At 34.7% G+C, this 17,174-nt stretch overlaps 1 protein-coding gene across 2 annotated transcripts; it reads left to right on the top strand.

The window, feature by feature from the left end:
- Window positions 1–1,667: 1,667 nt before the first annotated feature.
- Window positions 1,668–16,466, top strand: Gnrhr (gonadotropin releasing hormone receptor). Of its 2 annotated transcripts, none has more exons than XM_004849653.3 (3): window positions 1,668–2,303; window positions 8,622–8,713; window positions 10,977–16,466. In XM_004849653.3, the coding sequence occupies exons 1-3, from the start codon at window positions 1,782–1,784 to the stop codon at window positions 11,110–11,112; spliced, it is 750 nt and encodes a 249-aa protein (XP_004849710.1). In that variant the 5' UTR covers window positions 1,668–1,781; the 3' UTR covers window positions 11,113–16,466. The 2 variants fall into 2 exon arrangements, with proteins under 2 accessions (XP_004849710.1, XP_004849709.1); XM_004849652.3 differs by having other exon boundaries at window positions 8,494–8,713.
- Window positions 16,467–17,174: the final 708 nt, after the last annotated feature.

Genomic DNA, 17,174 nt, shown 5'->3' with positions numbered 1-17,174 from the left:
ATATGGTGGGTGTCACAAAGTATTTCTTCTCCAACTCTAACCTACATTACAGAAAGAGCTACTTTTAGAGTAAAACTCCATGCTGCTTTTGCAGACTATAATAATTAAAGACTTTTCTTGGGGCTAGAGCTGCCAGCTCAGTCTGTCATTTCTCACTGGGGCTGGCAGCCCTCTCTGGGCTTACCTTGTGTGTGTAGAGACAGATCCCCTTTTCCAGGAGCCTGGGTTAGCATTTGGCATGCTTCATTCTTTTCCATGTGTTGTCTTCAATTTCTCCAGTTTATCTGTGATTTCTAGTTTTCTTGGTGGTTCTTTCTTAATTCCCAGAGCTTCTCTTCTTTTTCTCTTCACTAAGTTGTTGTTTTCCAGGTGTCTCAAGTCTGTGATATGCTGCCAGACTCTATGTCACAATCTTCCTTGCTTCTAAAAGACATATTTCTCATTTTCAATTCATCTATTCCTTTCACTAGTCACTCCAAAACAATCAGTTTCAGACCAGAAACATACTACTATATTAGGAAATACATGTAGAGTCTTCAGAAAGCTACTTGGGAAGCTAAATTCCATAGTTTGTAGGATAATTTTTTTAAATATCCAAATCTGTAAGTAGTAAGAGAAGCCAGGGAATTCTGAACATATAGTGATAGCTAAGAGGGAGCCCAGGTAAACAATTCATATAAGCTGTTCAGGATCCAGGAGGCAGCTAGTACAGAGGGAATCTGAGGAAGCTCATTAGACTAGCCCAATAAACAACCATTCTCTCCAATATCTAGTTTCCCTACACAATTACAGTAAAACCTTCATTCACCAATGGTTCTGTTCGTGAACAATTCAGTTCACAAACAGAAGTGATTGGCAAAATTCTGCTTCCATTTGTAAACTCTGCATGGAGTGATGATGCAGCCAGCTTCCCTGCAGGAACACAAATGTGGCCATCTTCCCCAGAATTCTGGAATGAATTAAATTCATGAACCAAGGTACCACTGTATGTGAGCAAATACAATACTCAGATAATTATAAAAATCAAGGCAGTAGTAAAAAAAATTTTAATCATTTACACTCTGACTTTAACACTGAATCTAGCCATTAAGGTTGGTAAATGTGAATACAGTCTCATTTTTATTAGGTCAATATGGTTCTGCTAAGGTATTAATTTGGTGTTTTATATAGGATAATTTTAAATTAACATATCACATTCAAATTTAATATCATATTTAAATTTTAAATTAACATATATTCAAATGTTCAACAGGATGTTTAAAAAAGAAAACAAATGTTTTTGAAGTATGTACTAAGTTCTTAAAATAACAGATTTAATTGGATCAAATTTTTAATTTTTTAGTATTTCCCTTTATTTTCCTTGTGCATCTGTCTGAGGACAGAGCACTAATACTTAATAGTTCTTAGATAAGCTCTTCATTAAAGTTATTGAACTAATATCATGAGTGGCTTATACATTCAAAATAGGTTTCCAGTGTCCTTCACTTAGCAAAAAACATTGTGCAAACCAGACCATCTGCTGAGGTGGTACAGTTACATTTGTCCCTCAGAAGGTGTTTGGCATCCTCTGTTCTTGCACTCAGTTGGATTACAAACTCACAAAACAAGTTCACCTTGATCTTTCAAAATAAAGAACCTTAGGGACAAAATCTGACATAAAGCTAAACTTCTGACGTTTCCAGCTAAAGAAGGCAGAAATAAAATGAGACTTTGGGATCAATTACAATAAAACATCAGAAGTACCAAAAACACACATATTGAAGCTTTATCATTGGGGGAAAATGGAAAACAGTGCCTCTTCTGAACAGAATCAAAATCATTGCTCAGCCATCAACAATAGTGTCCCATTGATACAGGGCACCCTTCCCACCCTGACCTTATCTGGAAAGATCCGAGTGACGGTGACTTTTTTTCTTTTTCTACTCTCCACCACCTTTAATGCTTCTTTCTTGTGGAAACTTCAGAAATGGACTCAGAAGAAGGAGAAAGGGAAAAAGTTCTCAAGAATGAAGGTGCTTTTGAAACACTTGACCTTAGCCAACCTGTTGGAAACTCTGATTGTCATGCCGCTGGATGGGATGTGGAACATTACAGTTCAATGGTATGCAGGAGAGTTACTCTGCAAAATCTTCAGCTATCTGAAGCTTTTCTCCATGTATGCCCCAGCCTTCATGATGGTGGTGATCAGCCTAGACCGCACCCTGGCCATCACCAGGCCCCTTCCTGTGCAAAGCAGCAGGAAGCTTGAACAGTTCATGACTGGCCTGGCCTGGGTCCTCAGTAGTGTCTTTGCGGGACCACAGGTAAACCATTATTTTTTGTGATTATGCTGATCAAAGATTTCCTACCTGAAATTCAGTAAAGGTCTTACTATAGGCAGTATGTACTATATTACCTTTAACAGCTGAGGCTCTGTTATCAGAGTGAAATTTAATCCTGACCCTGCTTTGTTTCCTTGAGCAAATTTCTTAACCACTCTGTTCATTTATTTATAAAATGGAGATAATGCCTACTTCATGTGCTTTTGTGATAATTAAATGAATAACATATTGAAAATTCTAGTATAATCTCCGGTACATAGTAAATGCTCTCTAAAAGGTAGCTATATGCAAAATTGACCTCATCCTTACCTTATTATTGTTATTTTTATTTTTCTGTGGTTGACATAGATTTAATGGTTAATGTAGAGTGTAGAGAAATTATGATATTTATATAGGTAAAAAAAATTTTATAACTTTTCATACTGGCAGTTTATGTGAAAACTAGGAATTCTATCACTTCTACTGAGAGGAAATTATCTTGATTAGTATGTTCCATAGTTTGCAGTTAGTCAGGTTTGAATACACAGGAAAAGTGGGAAACTTTGGACTTTGAGAAATTTGAATATTTCTCTGAGGTTGACTTGAGTTGTGCTACAGACAGGTGTTTGACAAAGTGTCATGGCATCAGGTGTAGGAAGCAGACCCTTTCATATGGGAGGTAGACATCTCTCCAAATCCCCTTCATCAGAAGCAACTAGGCTAAACTAGGCTAACTACAGGATCCCTTTTCAGTGATCACCTTTTTGAAGAAAAGAACAAGTTTTGGAAAATAACAAAGATCCTTTCATGACAGATAAACACTTTGTCTCTATACTTGCAAATGCACTGCATGATAAACTCAGGATACAAGAATGTGTTAAGAAATAAAGTCACAGTTTTCTAGGATCCACCAAAAATGTGCCTCTAAAAACTGAAAATCTACATAGACATTTGAAGCTGGCTAGATTTTTTTTTTTTAATGCCATGTAGAACTGACTGAACATTGTAAGAAACTAAGTAAATGTCCCTATAATTTCCTCAATTTTTTGAAAAATCTTATTACTATGTGTTTCATGTCAGGAAAAATGATAAAAATTAAAATCCTTTTGATTTCCCCTAAGTAAAACACATTATAATTATTTTCACAGTGACTAAATGCACAAGATTAAATTTTGCAAATATTCACCTTGAAATGAGGTTATTTAGCTAAGGCTTATGCCCTTGAAATTTCCATGAGGTTTCTTTAAAGTACAGTGTGAATACTGCTTATTGATTGGTTTTCTTGGAGAAGATAAACACACCTAACATGGAGCCTGGTACTAATGAAACAAGATAGTGGGGAAAATGTAATTCATTTGTGATACAAAATTTATATAGAACTGATACAATTTGCTATTTTAAAATTTTAAACCTTTTATGGGTATAAGAAGACAAAGAGGTGAGTTTGGATTGAAATAATGAAGACAGGTTTTAAGACAAAAGTAGTAGGAAAACTTAAGTTTTCTCAGCTGAATGGTATTTGGATGGAAAAAAATAAATGCAGGATCATGTAGATTCTTGAGTGAATGGTAAAAAGTATAATTAATTTCACTGAAGATCTATTTGGCTGAAGTGAAAGACTGAGAGTCAGAAATAGCAAGAAATTAGATTTAGTTGTTATTCTTTTTCCTAATAGTATACTATTTATTTGTCATAAAATACTGTGGTTATGTTTGTCTGTGTTTGACATCAAGATGTATACCTATAAATAGTGGGACTTTCTTGTGTCCAACTTCATTACTATTTACAGTACGTTTAAGATAGCAAATTAAAATTTAAAATGTTTGGATACATTAGTATGTACAATTTTATGTTTTTATCTATTAGCTGAAAGTTCTTTTAAAGATTTAACACTAAAAATTGCTTGGATAAATGAATGAATGAGGAGCATGCATGACATCTCTGTGAGGTAAACAGTCATCCCCATTTGACAGATAATAGACCAAGTACTGTGACCTTTGAAAGCAACAGAATGCAGATGTCTTTACCAGTAACTCAAATTAGTAAATACATACTACATGGAGACTTAGCCTATCTCTTCTTTCTCTCACACATATATAACTGAGAAAAAATTTTCATTATATGAATAATGCATTATTTTTAAAATATTGATTACACCTCATTGATGGGCACATCTTGTACTTTTTTTTTTTTTGATACTGGGGATCGAACTTGGGTCCTTGAGCTTGAGCAGCAGGCGGCGAAATCACTGAGCTAAATCCCCAGCCCTCCTCTTGCACTTTTAAAAGATTCATTGTCTTTCTCAATGTCATTTGGCCTGTTGGATTCTTGGCTTTTGGATACACAGGTATTGGATTAATTAAGTCCAGCTTTTCTCTGTTGTAGCCCTTTGCTATCTCTTCAAATAAAAAATGTTTCCACTCTGTAGACAAGACAAAAGAGATAGAGAACTTTTTATTTCTGTGTTGTGATACATCATACATCTCCTGGTTCACCACCCTCTATGGATAATAAGCCAATTGACAAAGTCACATCCTGTTGTGACTACACGAAAAGATCAACTTTTAAGTTTCATTCTTTCGCAAATATATCTGTTGTTTATTAATTGAGTCATTCAAACCTCAATTTAAAAATGAATCGACAAACTAGTTGGCACAACATAAGCCAAGAAATCTGGGAATTTAAGACATTTTGCTAGAGCTCAGAATGATCCATTTTAAACTGGCCACCTTGGTTTTCCACCTGCCTGATGATTAACCTCAGAAGCCACAATCTATGACGGTTTGGAGGTGTTTTCAGATGTTTCAGCACAGGGTAACATAGAAAATGTAAACTTTTTGTAACAGTTTTTTTTTACATTAGCCCTATGTGGAGTCCCACTAAATTAAACAAATATAACTGCAGCTGCACTCTTTCAAGTAGGGTTATGGGAGGAGCACTCCTCCTCCTGACAGTTTACTAGGCCCCAGTCATAGTCACTTTAGAGGCCACTGATGTCCCTGCAACAAAGATTGAAAGCCAGTGGGATTACAGAAATGACAACAGTATTGGATTTAAAGAGTTGTGTTTAGGGCTGGGGATTTAGCTCGGTGCCACTGCCTGCCTCCCAAGCACAAGGTCCCGAGTTCGATCCCTGGTACCAAAAAAAAAAAAAAAAAGTTGCATTTAAATCTCAGTACTGTCTCCTAACCAGCTATATGACTGAGCAAATAGCTAAGACAATTGAAAAGGCAATTATAAAAAATAAGTTATGTGACGCTATATAAAATCATCCAGACCAAGACTTTACACGTTAATTTTAAACACCCAGTTAATGTTCATTTCCTTCTTCTTCTCCTCCTTTCTTACTCCTTCCCTTTGTTTTCTTTCATAAAAAGATTTTTAAAATTTAAAAGGTAAAATACAGAAATGAGTATGAAAATGGTTAATTCTTTAAGAAACAACCAAAAGAAATGCTTATATAAATATGGATTTCTTCAAATTTTTCAAAATTATAGATTGTATTCTGATTGGTAAATTTACCCAAACTCCTCTCTGACACAAAACTATACTACTCACCCTTAAAGCTATGCAAGCCAGAGTATAATAATTCAGGTCTTATACGTGTCATTTTTAAAGGTACGTTGGGAAGGAAGGAAGGAAGGAAGGGAGGGAGGGAGAGAGGGAGGGAGGGAGGAAATAAATGTCCTTGAGGATTTTTACAACAGAGAGAAATTAGAAGAAATCACCAAAGCATGATGTATCTATAATTTTTAGAGGAATACCAACTAATTTGAGAAGGAAACATAAAACAAACAAATATCTGATCGAGGGTAGTTACTATGAGAGACATGGCAGGGTACAGGTAGAAGCTAAAGAAAAACATTACTTCAAAGAGTTTGACTCTTTAGATTCACTGCAGCCCCAATTACCAGTCTCTAGTGACCAGAGCTATTTTCCAGCCTCGCCATGTGAAGGATGTCCTCTGGAAAGAATCTTTATGGAGTGCTGCACATAGGGAAAGTCAGTTCAAGCAGCCCTTTGTGAAGTTATAGTTCCTCGATTGTTTTCAGCAAGAAATAATCTAAAAGGAATCATTAAAAAGACTATTGAATAAAGTATGAATCTATGAATCCATGCTGATACAAATTACAAAACAGCAGCAAATAAATGGGGAGAGGAAAAAGATCTCTATTATTGAATCTCAACTAATAAAAGAAGGAAAAGTATAAAATGGAATTAGTGATTAATATTTGCTAATCACTATACTAATAACTGATTATTTTTAATGCTTCCTTTTTGTATTTTGATGTTTAAACTGGCTCAATTTTAGCTGAAAAGAGTCATTTCCAGCTAGTTCCTGCGTTCTATTTACACCATTCTCTATATATCCTCTGTGGCTCAAGTCATTGGAAGCATGTATTTTATTGTGTCTGGCCCAGCTTTGGAGTCCACCCCCTTCTCCAATGACCTCTGGTTCCTTTTAGTAGAGACTAGTATTGAGAAAATAAGATCTGGGTACTAGGGTACAAGAGGTGCTCATTACTGATAGGTGATCATTATTTCTAGGTTCTCTGTATGGATACAGCTAAAAACTATATGTCCACATTGATAGACTGATCGATTGATTAATAGAGATTTGCCTTATTCTACAGCTGAGTAGCAATTCACTGTGTGTTCTACTACAGTTATTCTAATATATAAGAAGTTATTCTATTGTAGTTATTCTTATGTAGTTATTCAGTCACTTTTCTATGAGTTGGCATCACATTATTTTTAGTATTTTCAATTACAAATTATGCATCAGTGAATACTCTTATGCATATGCATTTTCACATAAGGGTATGGATGTATGTTTAGGGTAAATTCCTTGGACATATGATTGCTGTATCAAAGGGAAATGTTCTATAACACTTCTCCAGAGAAACAGAACCAGCATAATATATACATCATTTGCTAGATTAGCTGAGACCAGATAGACTCACAGCAGTCATTTGCTAGCAGGAGAACCAGGGAAACACAGTAGCTTCTCATTCCAAGAAGCTAGAAGATTCAAAACAAGAGGGACCAAGGCTGGAGGACTGGAAGCTCCCTGGAGAGTCACTGATGCAAATCCAGTTCAAAGGCTGAAGAATCTGTACTCTAAGGTTCATGGGCCAAGTACCACTAAAAAAAACCACACCCTCAGGCCAGGGATTTAGCTAGTGGTTCCACAGCCTGCCTCGCAAGCTCAAGGTTCCAAGTTTGATCCCTGGTACAAAAAAAAAAACAAAAAAAAACCATACCCTCTGAAGAAGTGTCCGGCAAGTGCAAGTTTCCCCTTCCCATTTTGTTCCATGTGGGCTCCAGGCTACTGGATGGTTCCGCCCACATTCAGGGTAGTCTCCCCTCTCCTCTGTCTGGAACACCCTCACAGACACAGACAGACCAGTGCTCTACCAATATTCTAGACATCTCCCAATCCAGTCAAATTGACAACCAGGATTAATATCACAATGCACACATGGTTATGCTAGTTATTACCTAACTGCCCTCTATAATGGTTGTCAGTTTGAATTCCCACTAGCAATTTAAGAGGGTTTCCTCACAGCCTTGCCTGCCGAATGAATTTCCAATCTCAACAGTGAAAATGGCATTTCAGTGTAACTTTAATTGGCATTTCTATTAGCATGAATAAGGGTGAATATATAATATGCCTACATGCCACTTACATATTTTTCTTGTAAACTGTTCACATCTTTTGAATATTGTTTTAAAGAGTAACATTTTAACAGGGCTTCTGGTCTCTAAAATTAATTTTAAATATGTATTTGGGAACGTGCATTCTAAGTGACTGTCTAGTTTTAGGCACTATTGGTGTACAATGAACAAAATCACTTATAAAAACTTAAATTGACCAAATTGTACCTGAAATTTAGAGTACAAGCAAGGTTTAAAGTACAAACAAGGTTTTGAGTAATGATTGTTCTACAAGATTGAAACAATTTCCCCAAATCTAAAATCCTATAGCTTCATTTACAGTTACCCAATCATATTGTAAGTAAACATCCACTTATATGTTTTCATAGAAATTCCAAGAGAATAATATCAAGGACCTTAGAAATTGCTTTAGGTAACAACATATTATAAATCTAATAGCACAGGGGAGAAAAAGCCTTAAAATACTGTTCAAAAAAAGTAACGTAATTTTTTGTTGTCTTATTTTCTCATGCAGTTATATATCTTCAAGGTGATTCACCTAGAAAATGGTTCTGGGCAAAAGGAAGTTTTCTCTCAATGTGTAACACACTGCAGTTTTCCACAGTGGTGGCATCAAGCTTTTTATAACTTCTTCACCTTCAGCTGCCTCTTCATTATTCCCCTTCTCATCATGCTGATCTGCAATGCAAAAATCATCTTTACCCTGACACAGGTCCTTCATCAGGATCCCCACAGTACGTATTCCTTAGATTTAGTGGTTATTGAGGGTCATTTTTAAACAGCAACACTAAAGCACAATGGTACTTACTAAATGCCAGATACTATTACAAACAGTTCATATGTATTTGTTCATTTAATAGTCACAGTCACTCCATGAGATGACACTTTATTTTACCCCTTATTTATAGATGAGATAATTTAATATCTTCTAGTGTTCTAAATTTGCACCATGGAATTAAAGAAGAAAGGGCAATTATTCCGTTAAAGCTCAGGACAAACATTGGAAAATTGTTCCTGCTGGGAACAAATACCTGGTATCTAGACCACAGTAGACAACCTGTTAGATGGTAGCCAATAGACCTGTTAACTGTTTTGTTTCATATTCAAATCCCCCATATCCATACCACATAAATCATGCACACTTACATGTGTCTGCCTGTGTGTATATGTATGTTGGTGTGTCAAATATTGTTAAGTATGTAACTGACTATTCCATCTAAAACTTCACAGATGTGGTTGTACCTTTTTGGCTTCAGTAATCTGAAGCACTCAAATTTATAAATTTATGAAATAAGCTTTGTTATGTTGGCATGACACCTCAAAGACATACTAACAATGACATAGTACAGAAATTATATTTGGTATGACTGAACAGGGAAATCGCCTTACTTATTATGGTATGATCATTCTCAGGAGATATTATCAAATGGAAATAATCACAGTGATGTTCTGTAAAATTCCACTTGCCAACACAAAATGCTATTTAATATATCCAAAAAAAAGTATACTGCAAAAAATATTTCCCTTCAAAATTTTACCCAACAGAGGTTCAGTTGTATAAGGAGTATCTAAGAAGGGCATAGGGAATAAGATGAATCTAAAAGACGGATTAATCTACAGAAATATGAGTAGCACAAAAGCAGAAAAGCAAAGCAAAGGCAGGAGGCAAGAGTTATATATTACTACCACATTCATTCATTTATTTTTTTTATTTATTTAACTAATGTGTAGTGGCCACTAAATCTTGCAAGAAAATTCTGTATGGATACCATGGATAGTAACATAAAGCTACAATCTGATAGAAAAGTCAAAGAGTAAACAGTAAACTAGTAATCAAGTGTGCTGATATTTCAAAAGAGATGAAAATACAGCATGCTGTACCTGTATATCTTCATATTCAACCAACGTGCTAAGCTGCTTTTTAAAACTGTGTTCACTCCTACTGATTGCTTTAGTACTTGTTTGTCACTAACATTTACAGTTATTGAGTATTAAAGAAAATAATTGTGAAAAGATCAAGGCCTATAGCCCACAGTAAATAGTAATTAGATTTGTCTGATCAAAAATCCAAAACTAGCCTACTCATATATTCAATAAATTACTTATTTCAATATTTGTAGTCAAAAATTAATTTTATAGCTATAACATAATGAACAAAATGTAACATGACTATTTCAGAATATCACTGTTTCCCTCAGAAAAATACAGTATACAAAGAGCATTCATTTTAAAACAGCAGTTCTGGATTATGAAACATAAGAACAGAGTTTGGAGCACTTAAAAATGCAACTTTTTTAAATTTTGTTTTCCTGTTTTTTTGAGACAGGCCCTTGTCATGTAGGTCATACTGTCCTTGAACTCACAATGTACCCCAGGTTAGCCTCGAACTCATGGAGATCCTCCTGCTTCAGCCCCTAGAATGCTCGATTACAGGTGTGTGCCACCACACTCAGCCAATGAAATTTTTTAAAAACTAAGTCCTTAACTTCAGGGAGACAGCATGATTATTGAAATCAGTAATTCTATTGATTTCTATAAATTTCTTCACAAAAACAAACTATAGACTTTAAATGATGTATTTATGTGAAAAGTTAAATAATTTTGATTTCACAGAAAAGAAGCACATGGATGAAGCAGATGATTTGGGGTGGCACACTTGTACAATTCTCACTATCCTTTGTGCAGAGATACCGAATGAATGTAATTCTGTGTCGTCATAATTCAACCCAGCTCAACCACTGTGTACTCTCCTAAATTTGTATTTTAATTGTTTGAGTACCAAATTTAATTTTAAGAGCATTGTCTTGATCTTTTCATTATGTGATAGAGTGAACAACTTAATTAAAAACATGCTTTTTGAACAAATTTTCATTATTAAAATTATTGGACAATTTACCCCATTTTATGCATTAGGTTGGACAAGTGATTCTTTTTTTCAGGATTTTGGTTTTGTGAGAAAATTCCCTTTAAATGCATACTCTTTTCTTCATCTAATAGAACTACAACTGAATCAGTCCAAGAACAATATACCAAGAGCACGGCTGAGGACACTGGAGATGACAGTGGCATTTGCCACTTCCTTTATTGTCTGCTGGACTCCCTACTATGTCCTAGGAATTTGGTATTGGTTTGATCCTGGAATGTTAAACAGGGTGTCAGACCCAGTAAATCACTTTTTCTTTCTCTTTGCTTTTTTAAACCCATGCTTTGATCCACTTATATATGGATATTTCTCTCTATGATTCATAGAGCCCTCAGTAATATAAGGAAAGAAAAGGTACTAACTTGCTTCATCTGGAAGTAATAAACACAAAGCTTGCCACATATTTATATGCAACTTTCTATCACATATTATTTGGGTTTCTTTTTGCTTTTTCCTGCTATAAACATTTTTTTTTAAACCACAGTTCGTAAAAAATTAAAATAACCACAGTCTAAGGCAAAAAGATTTAAAAAATAAAAATAAAATACGGCTGAGAAATTTCACCGCCATCCAAACCTTACCACGCTGTGCAGTTTTTTCTCTAAAAAGGGCTCAGCAGCAATTATAATCTTATGCTATAGCAATACCTAGAGCACAGAGACAGTGAGGCTTTTGGCCATAAGATCAATTTACCTTCCTCTGATTAAAAGAGAAAACAAAAACATGTATCGTTCTCTTCAGCTTCAAACGCATTCTAACTCAGAATACGGAGCCTCCAAGCCCACCGTCCACTCCACCTCGCCAACAGGTCCATCACACAGCGCAGACCACTCCCTCCCACCTCCATGGTATGGGCGGTGAAGAGTCTGCGATTAAAGGAGGGTAGAGGGTCAAGATCTGAACAAGGGTTAGTAATATTCCTCTAGGCTGTATAGTCCGCGAGATTTGTGGTACTAACTGCTATCATAGTAACAGTGTTTTCAAACACAATTAAGAAAAGACTCATTGATTGTGTTTATGCATAAAACTCTGTTTTAGTCACACAAGAATTTGTCTATCTCTTGATGTTACTAAGTCCGTAATCTATAAGTCACTAAGAAAAGTCAATACAAAATCAAGCATATGCACAAACAAAAAAGATGCTTTATACATAAAGGAACTCTGGAGAAAAAATGGCATAATTTCAGTCTGCATAGATCAAAAAAGGCCGCAGAGCAGGAAGGAAAGAAGAAAATCTAAATGTGAAACTAGTATCTACTAATATTTATATTAAATAGTATGGTTTCCAAACTATGTTTGCACAACACCACTTGTTTCAATTAATTCATTTAATTCTACTCCTTTCCTGAAAAATGGGATGAAGTGGAAAAAAGAAAGGGAAGTTCCTATGCAGTGAGAAAAATATGATAAAGAGCTTAAAGTAAATTCAACCATCACTTAACATATTGAAATTGATAAGATATAATTATATTCTTTTTTTCTTTTCTTTTCTTTTTGAGACAGGGTCTGGCTATGTAGCTATATAATTCAGCCTGGCCTCAAACTCCCAGCAATCCTCCTGCCTCATCCTCCCCAATGCTGGGATTACAGGTGTGCACCAACATGCCTGGCTCCATTGAGCGTCTTTCTACTCTGTCTTTCATGCCTTCTTTGTTATTTAACCCATACTTTTAGTTAACTAATCTGTAGCACAACTTTACATTTGAATTGAGTAAGATTGAAAATACATATTATATATAATATGCTCAAAGTTTGTAGTATACTCATATCAAGACTTTACAGATCTCCTGGATAACACAAAAACAATCTTCTCTTTATCTTATATTTATTCTTAAATTGATAATAAATCTTTCTTCCAGATTTAAAGGCAAAAATAACACACATGTACAAGGTACTAAGGGCTTTATTCCATATATATTTAGATCACATCTCAGGTTGGTTCTTAAGTATTCAAGAAACTTCTATTGAGGTATTTCTGCAGGCATTTTAAGTACATTTACTAAAGGGCTATTCAAAATCTAGATGTATGAGTCTTTAACTTTGGGCCCACGCATAGAGTATATTTTAATACAATTGTTTTTGTTTAGTCCTATTTGTATTATTTTATGCATTTAAAAATATTATTCTGAGAGAGGATTTATAGACTATACCAGGTTGCCAAAAAAAGGTTAAGAATCCTTGCTTGATTTTGTATATTTATAAGGAAGTTTATTATAAAAATGTATCCTAATATATTTGTTTATACATGTGCATAATGTTTATATTGAAATTTCATTGTTTTAATATGCTTAAACATTCTTTTTGACATGTTCTGAAAAACTGCACAGAAATACACAGTATTTACCAGTATTATGGTTTATAAATTATAATATGGATATAAGTTAAATGTAGCTTTTAAATGAAAAGATTCGTTACTTAACAGAGAGTATTTCATATCTAATAAGAAAAAAATTAAGATTCTTTGGGGGAAAAAGAGGAAATATTCTGCAAAGTCAATCCAACATATAAGATAGCTAAAATTCTATTTTAGTTGTCTCATTCTTTATTTAACCTATTCAACTAGTCAAAAGTTGGATTTCTTTCAGCAATTTGGTTTAGTAAAGAAGTGACAAACTAATCATGAATTGAACAAAGATTACATTAATTCAGTTTCAGCCTATTAAACAGTGATATGTAGCTAAAAAACACTCCGGGCCTGGAGAGTGCATATCACAAATATTATTTTCTCATTATCTTCTAGGGAGTTTCAATCAGCATAAATGAGTTAAGAATTTTTAGAGTAGCCTTACCTTAGAATTTATGGGGTAGTCATAAAGAATTGGAATTTCATGTATTTTATCTGTGTTCTAGTTTTGAGTAGTGAACCACTGCCTAGGGCTTTGCTCATTACTATAAAGTAATTCTATAAGAATAAAAGGAAAGAAATAATAGAGGTCAATTTAATCTTACCACTTTATGATTAAGTTCAAATCAAGTTTAAAGCAAGTCTAATTTTAGAAGTTACATAAAATAAAGTTCATACATAAAAACAATAAACATATACACGACATAGTAATATAGTTTTCTGAATTTTAAATTTTTTTCTTTCTTTTGAATTTATGTAATTCCAAATTCCCAAAATAAATATACACTGCTTTTGAAGTGAGATAAATAACACAACAAATGTTGTATGTGTATGTCTGTACTACTTTTTTATGCATAGCTGCTTCTGTTAAGAGTGCTTTCTGCTGTAAGGCAAACGAATATCAAACCAGCAGGGCTATTTTTTCATTTCATGTTATACGGTGACCAGTGGTAGACACATTAACTTAAAGATTCGAGTTAGCATCTCTGCTTCCACTTTTCTTTCCTGAATAAAACTTGATTTTCACTATTACAAACCATAAATATAATGAGAAAGGATGACTTCTCACTGTGGCTTTCCTTTCCCCAGAACCCTCATCTTCTCTTAAATTGGCCAAAACCAGGATACATGACCACTCCTAAACCAATTATTAGCAAGGAAGAAGATTCCCCTGAACGTGTAAGCCCACCTTGGAAGACAGGGCTCAATTTCCCAACACTAGGAAATCTGACAGCTGCGGGTGGAAGCATAGCATTGTTTCCTTTTCTTTTTGGAAAAAACTGTATAGCCCCCCCCCATCGTGTGTGTGTGTGTGTGTGTGTGTGTGTGTGTGTGTGTGTGTGTATTAGAGGGAGGAAAAAGAGAAATGCCTTTTGGGTCAGAAAACATCATTACATGCTACAATCACCAATTAACTTCTCAAAAGACATTTGAGACTACATATGCCACAAATTTAAAATTTAAATAGTACACTAAACATAAAGTATAACAACTAAATGCAATTTCTGGAATATAATAAATCATAATAAATATAGCCTTAAGCAAAAAGCAAAGATTTTCATTGTCTCTCACAATCTAAATCAAAGCATTTTAAAACTCTAGTGGCTGGAATATTCATCTATATTGAGAGTAGGTTCTGCCTAATTATTGATTTTCTTGGGAACTCTTGGTTCCTGTTTCTTTCTTCATTTATATGTTGATGTGTCTGTTTTTATAATTAGTTCATTGGATAAGAAATTTTTATAAGTTCTTTAAATTCTGGCCAACACTTTAGATTCAGAGAAAAATCACCAAATAAATTAATAAATAACTGCAATTTGAAGTGGATTTCCCTAAGGGCTAATGAAATTTAACTTCAAAACCCATTTATTCAGTCCTGGAAAAGCTCTTTTCACATAGTCACGTTTTTATAAAATTCACTACAATAAGATATTTGAATCGCAATTGGTTGACTCTTTCTCTTTTACTGTCTTTCTTTTCTCTTTCCATGAGACAATGCTGGAATGGCCAGGGGATCTTTAGGATCCAGCCAAGACAAGGCTGCATTAGGAATATCTTTCAATTAAATTTAGAGGGGTAGTATGTGGTTTTTGGTCACTTCTATGTATAATTAAGTAACTGTTAACCATTACAGTAAGCTTCTACATATAGTACTAGATAAAACACATACCAACTTATCTGGGATAGCGACAGGGAAGCACAGGGTCAGAGGTCATATCATGATATAAATGTCTAGACATAATGAACCTAGAACTATGTGGCTAGTGAGGGACAGAAGAGGTATGAAATCTATGGAACTTAGTCTTTAAAAAATTCTGCCAATCCTTATCATGCACAAATGAAGGTGATTCACAGTGAGCTACACCCTTGTATAATCTCCTTTCTTTGTGTTTTACTGGAACCTGAGACTGGCTTCCACCATATTTTACTTATGGCTAACTAAGGAGATGTCATTATCTTGATTAAATGATATTATAAAGCTAAGGTGACAGGATGTCAGTCTCGTGATTATGTCACATAAGACTTCACCTCAACTGAGAACTTCACCTCTCTTTGAAGAAGTAAACAGCCTTGAGGTGAGCTGCTTTTGCTGGACCTACCAGGCAGAGAATTGTAGGCAGCCTCTAGGGACTGAGAGTAGTTTCCAGTGGACAGCCAGTAAGAGCGTAAGGCCCTCGATCATACAGATGAAAAGGAATGATGGATTCGAACAACCTAAATAAGCCTATGTGCTAATTCCTCCATACTGAAGCTGCCAAATAAGTACACAATCTCATCAGCACCTTGATTACAATCTGAACTCCTATGCACAGAAGCTGTGAAATTAAAATAAAAATGTGTTAAGTCACTAAGTTTATAGTAATTTGTTATACAATAATAGAAAATATATTTAGCATGTAAAATGTATAATGCATTTTGTCAAACATCGAATCTAGTCAAAATGGAAGGCCTCTCCTTTCAGAAATAGTCATATACCATATACTCGGCACTGCAACATAGACTACTGAAAGCTCCTCTACATTTTTTTCTTTTTGCTTGGAAATACATACAAGATCTAATTTATCAGAATTTCTATGTTTGTGAGCACAAAGCTATAGGAGTACTACAAACAGCAAGTATAACTGTTTTAAGCATCCTAATGTATCAGACTGCATGAGGCCTTCACTACAGCTGAGCTGATATTGGCACCATGCCCTTGAACCTTTGAATTGTGAGCTAAATAAACCTTTTTTTTCTATATAAAGCTGCCCAGTGTTGGGTGTTTCTTTATAGTAATAAAGACTAGAGTAATATGAATAGTAGTAAAATAATTTAAGAGGAAAAAGTACTTTAGAGTTAGGTTAAGTAGCAAATGATAAAAATTATTATTTTTGTGAATTTTATGGTGTTTATGCCATTTATAATTTATTGTGATGTCTTTTCCCATTCTAACAAAATATTCTTTTATATCCAATTATAGATAGCACTCCAAATAGTAAAATTCTGGGAGCCCAGGAAACATGGATCCCTTTGCTAGGAACTAAAACTCTGCATTATTTCTCAGACCGCTTCCCAAATTTATATACTAGCCCTGGTAAAAGGATTCATGTCTTTTTTCTGTACCAAATTCACTACCTCAAAGATCACTCCAAAAGGCAAGGATGCCTATAATAGGGTGTGTAGCTTTACTCTTGACACCCTAATGCCTTCATTTATTACCCTTGGACTTAATTCTGCCATTAAACCAACTTTAACTGAGGAAGAAACAAATTGGTGATAGGCATATGCTACAGGTTATGTGTAGATGTCCCCCCAGAGCCTCATGCTGTCATAGGTGGGGCTTTTCAGAGGTGGCTGGATCTAAAGTGTGTGACACTGGGATTGCTTCATGGTGCAATGCTAGGATTAAGGGTGCAAGAATTAAGGGTGTGAGTGCCTAGATGAGATA

Source organism: Heterocephalus glaber, unplaced genomic scaffold (genome assembly GCF_053883595.1).
Source record: "Heterocephalus glaber isolate CG9 unplaced genomic scaffold, H.glaber_assembly_v1.0 deba00001509, whole genome shotgun sequence".
Lineage (NCBI taxonomy): Eukaryota > Metazoa > Chordata > Mammalia > Rodentia > Bathyergidae > Heterocephalus > Heterocephalus glaber.
Note: the sequence above shows the minus strand (reverse complement) of the source record. Positions and strands in the feature narration are given on the sequence as shown.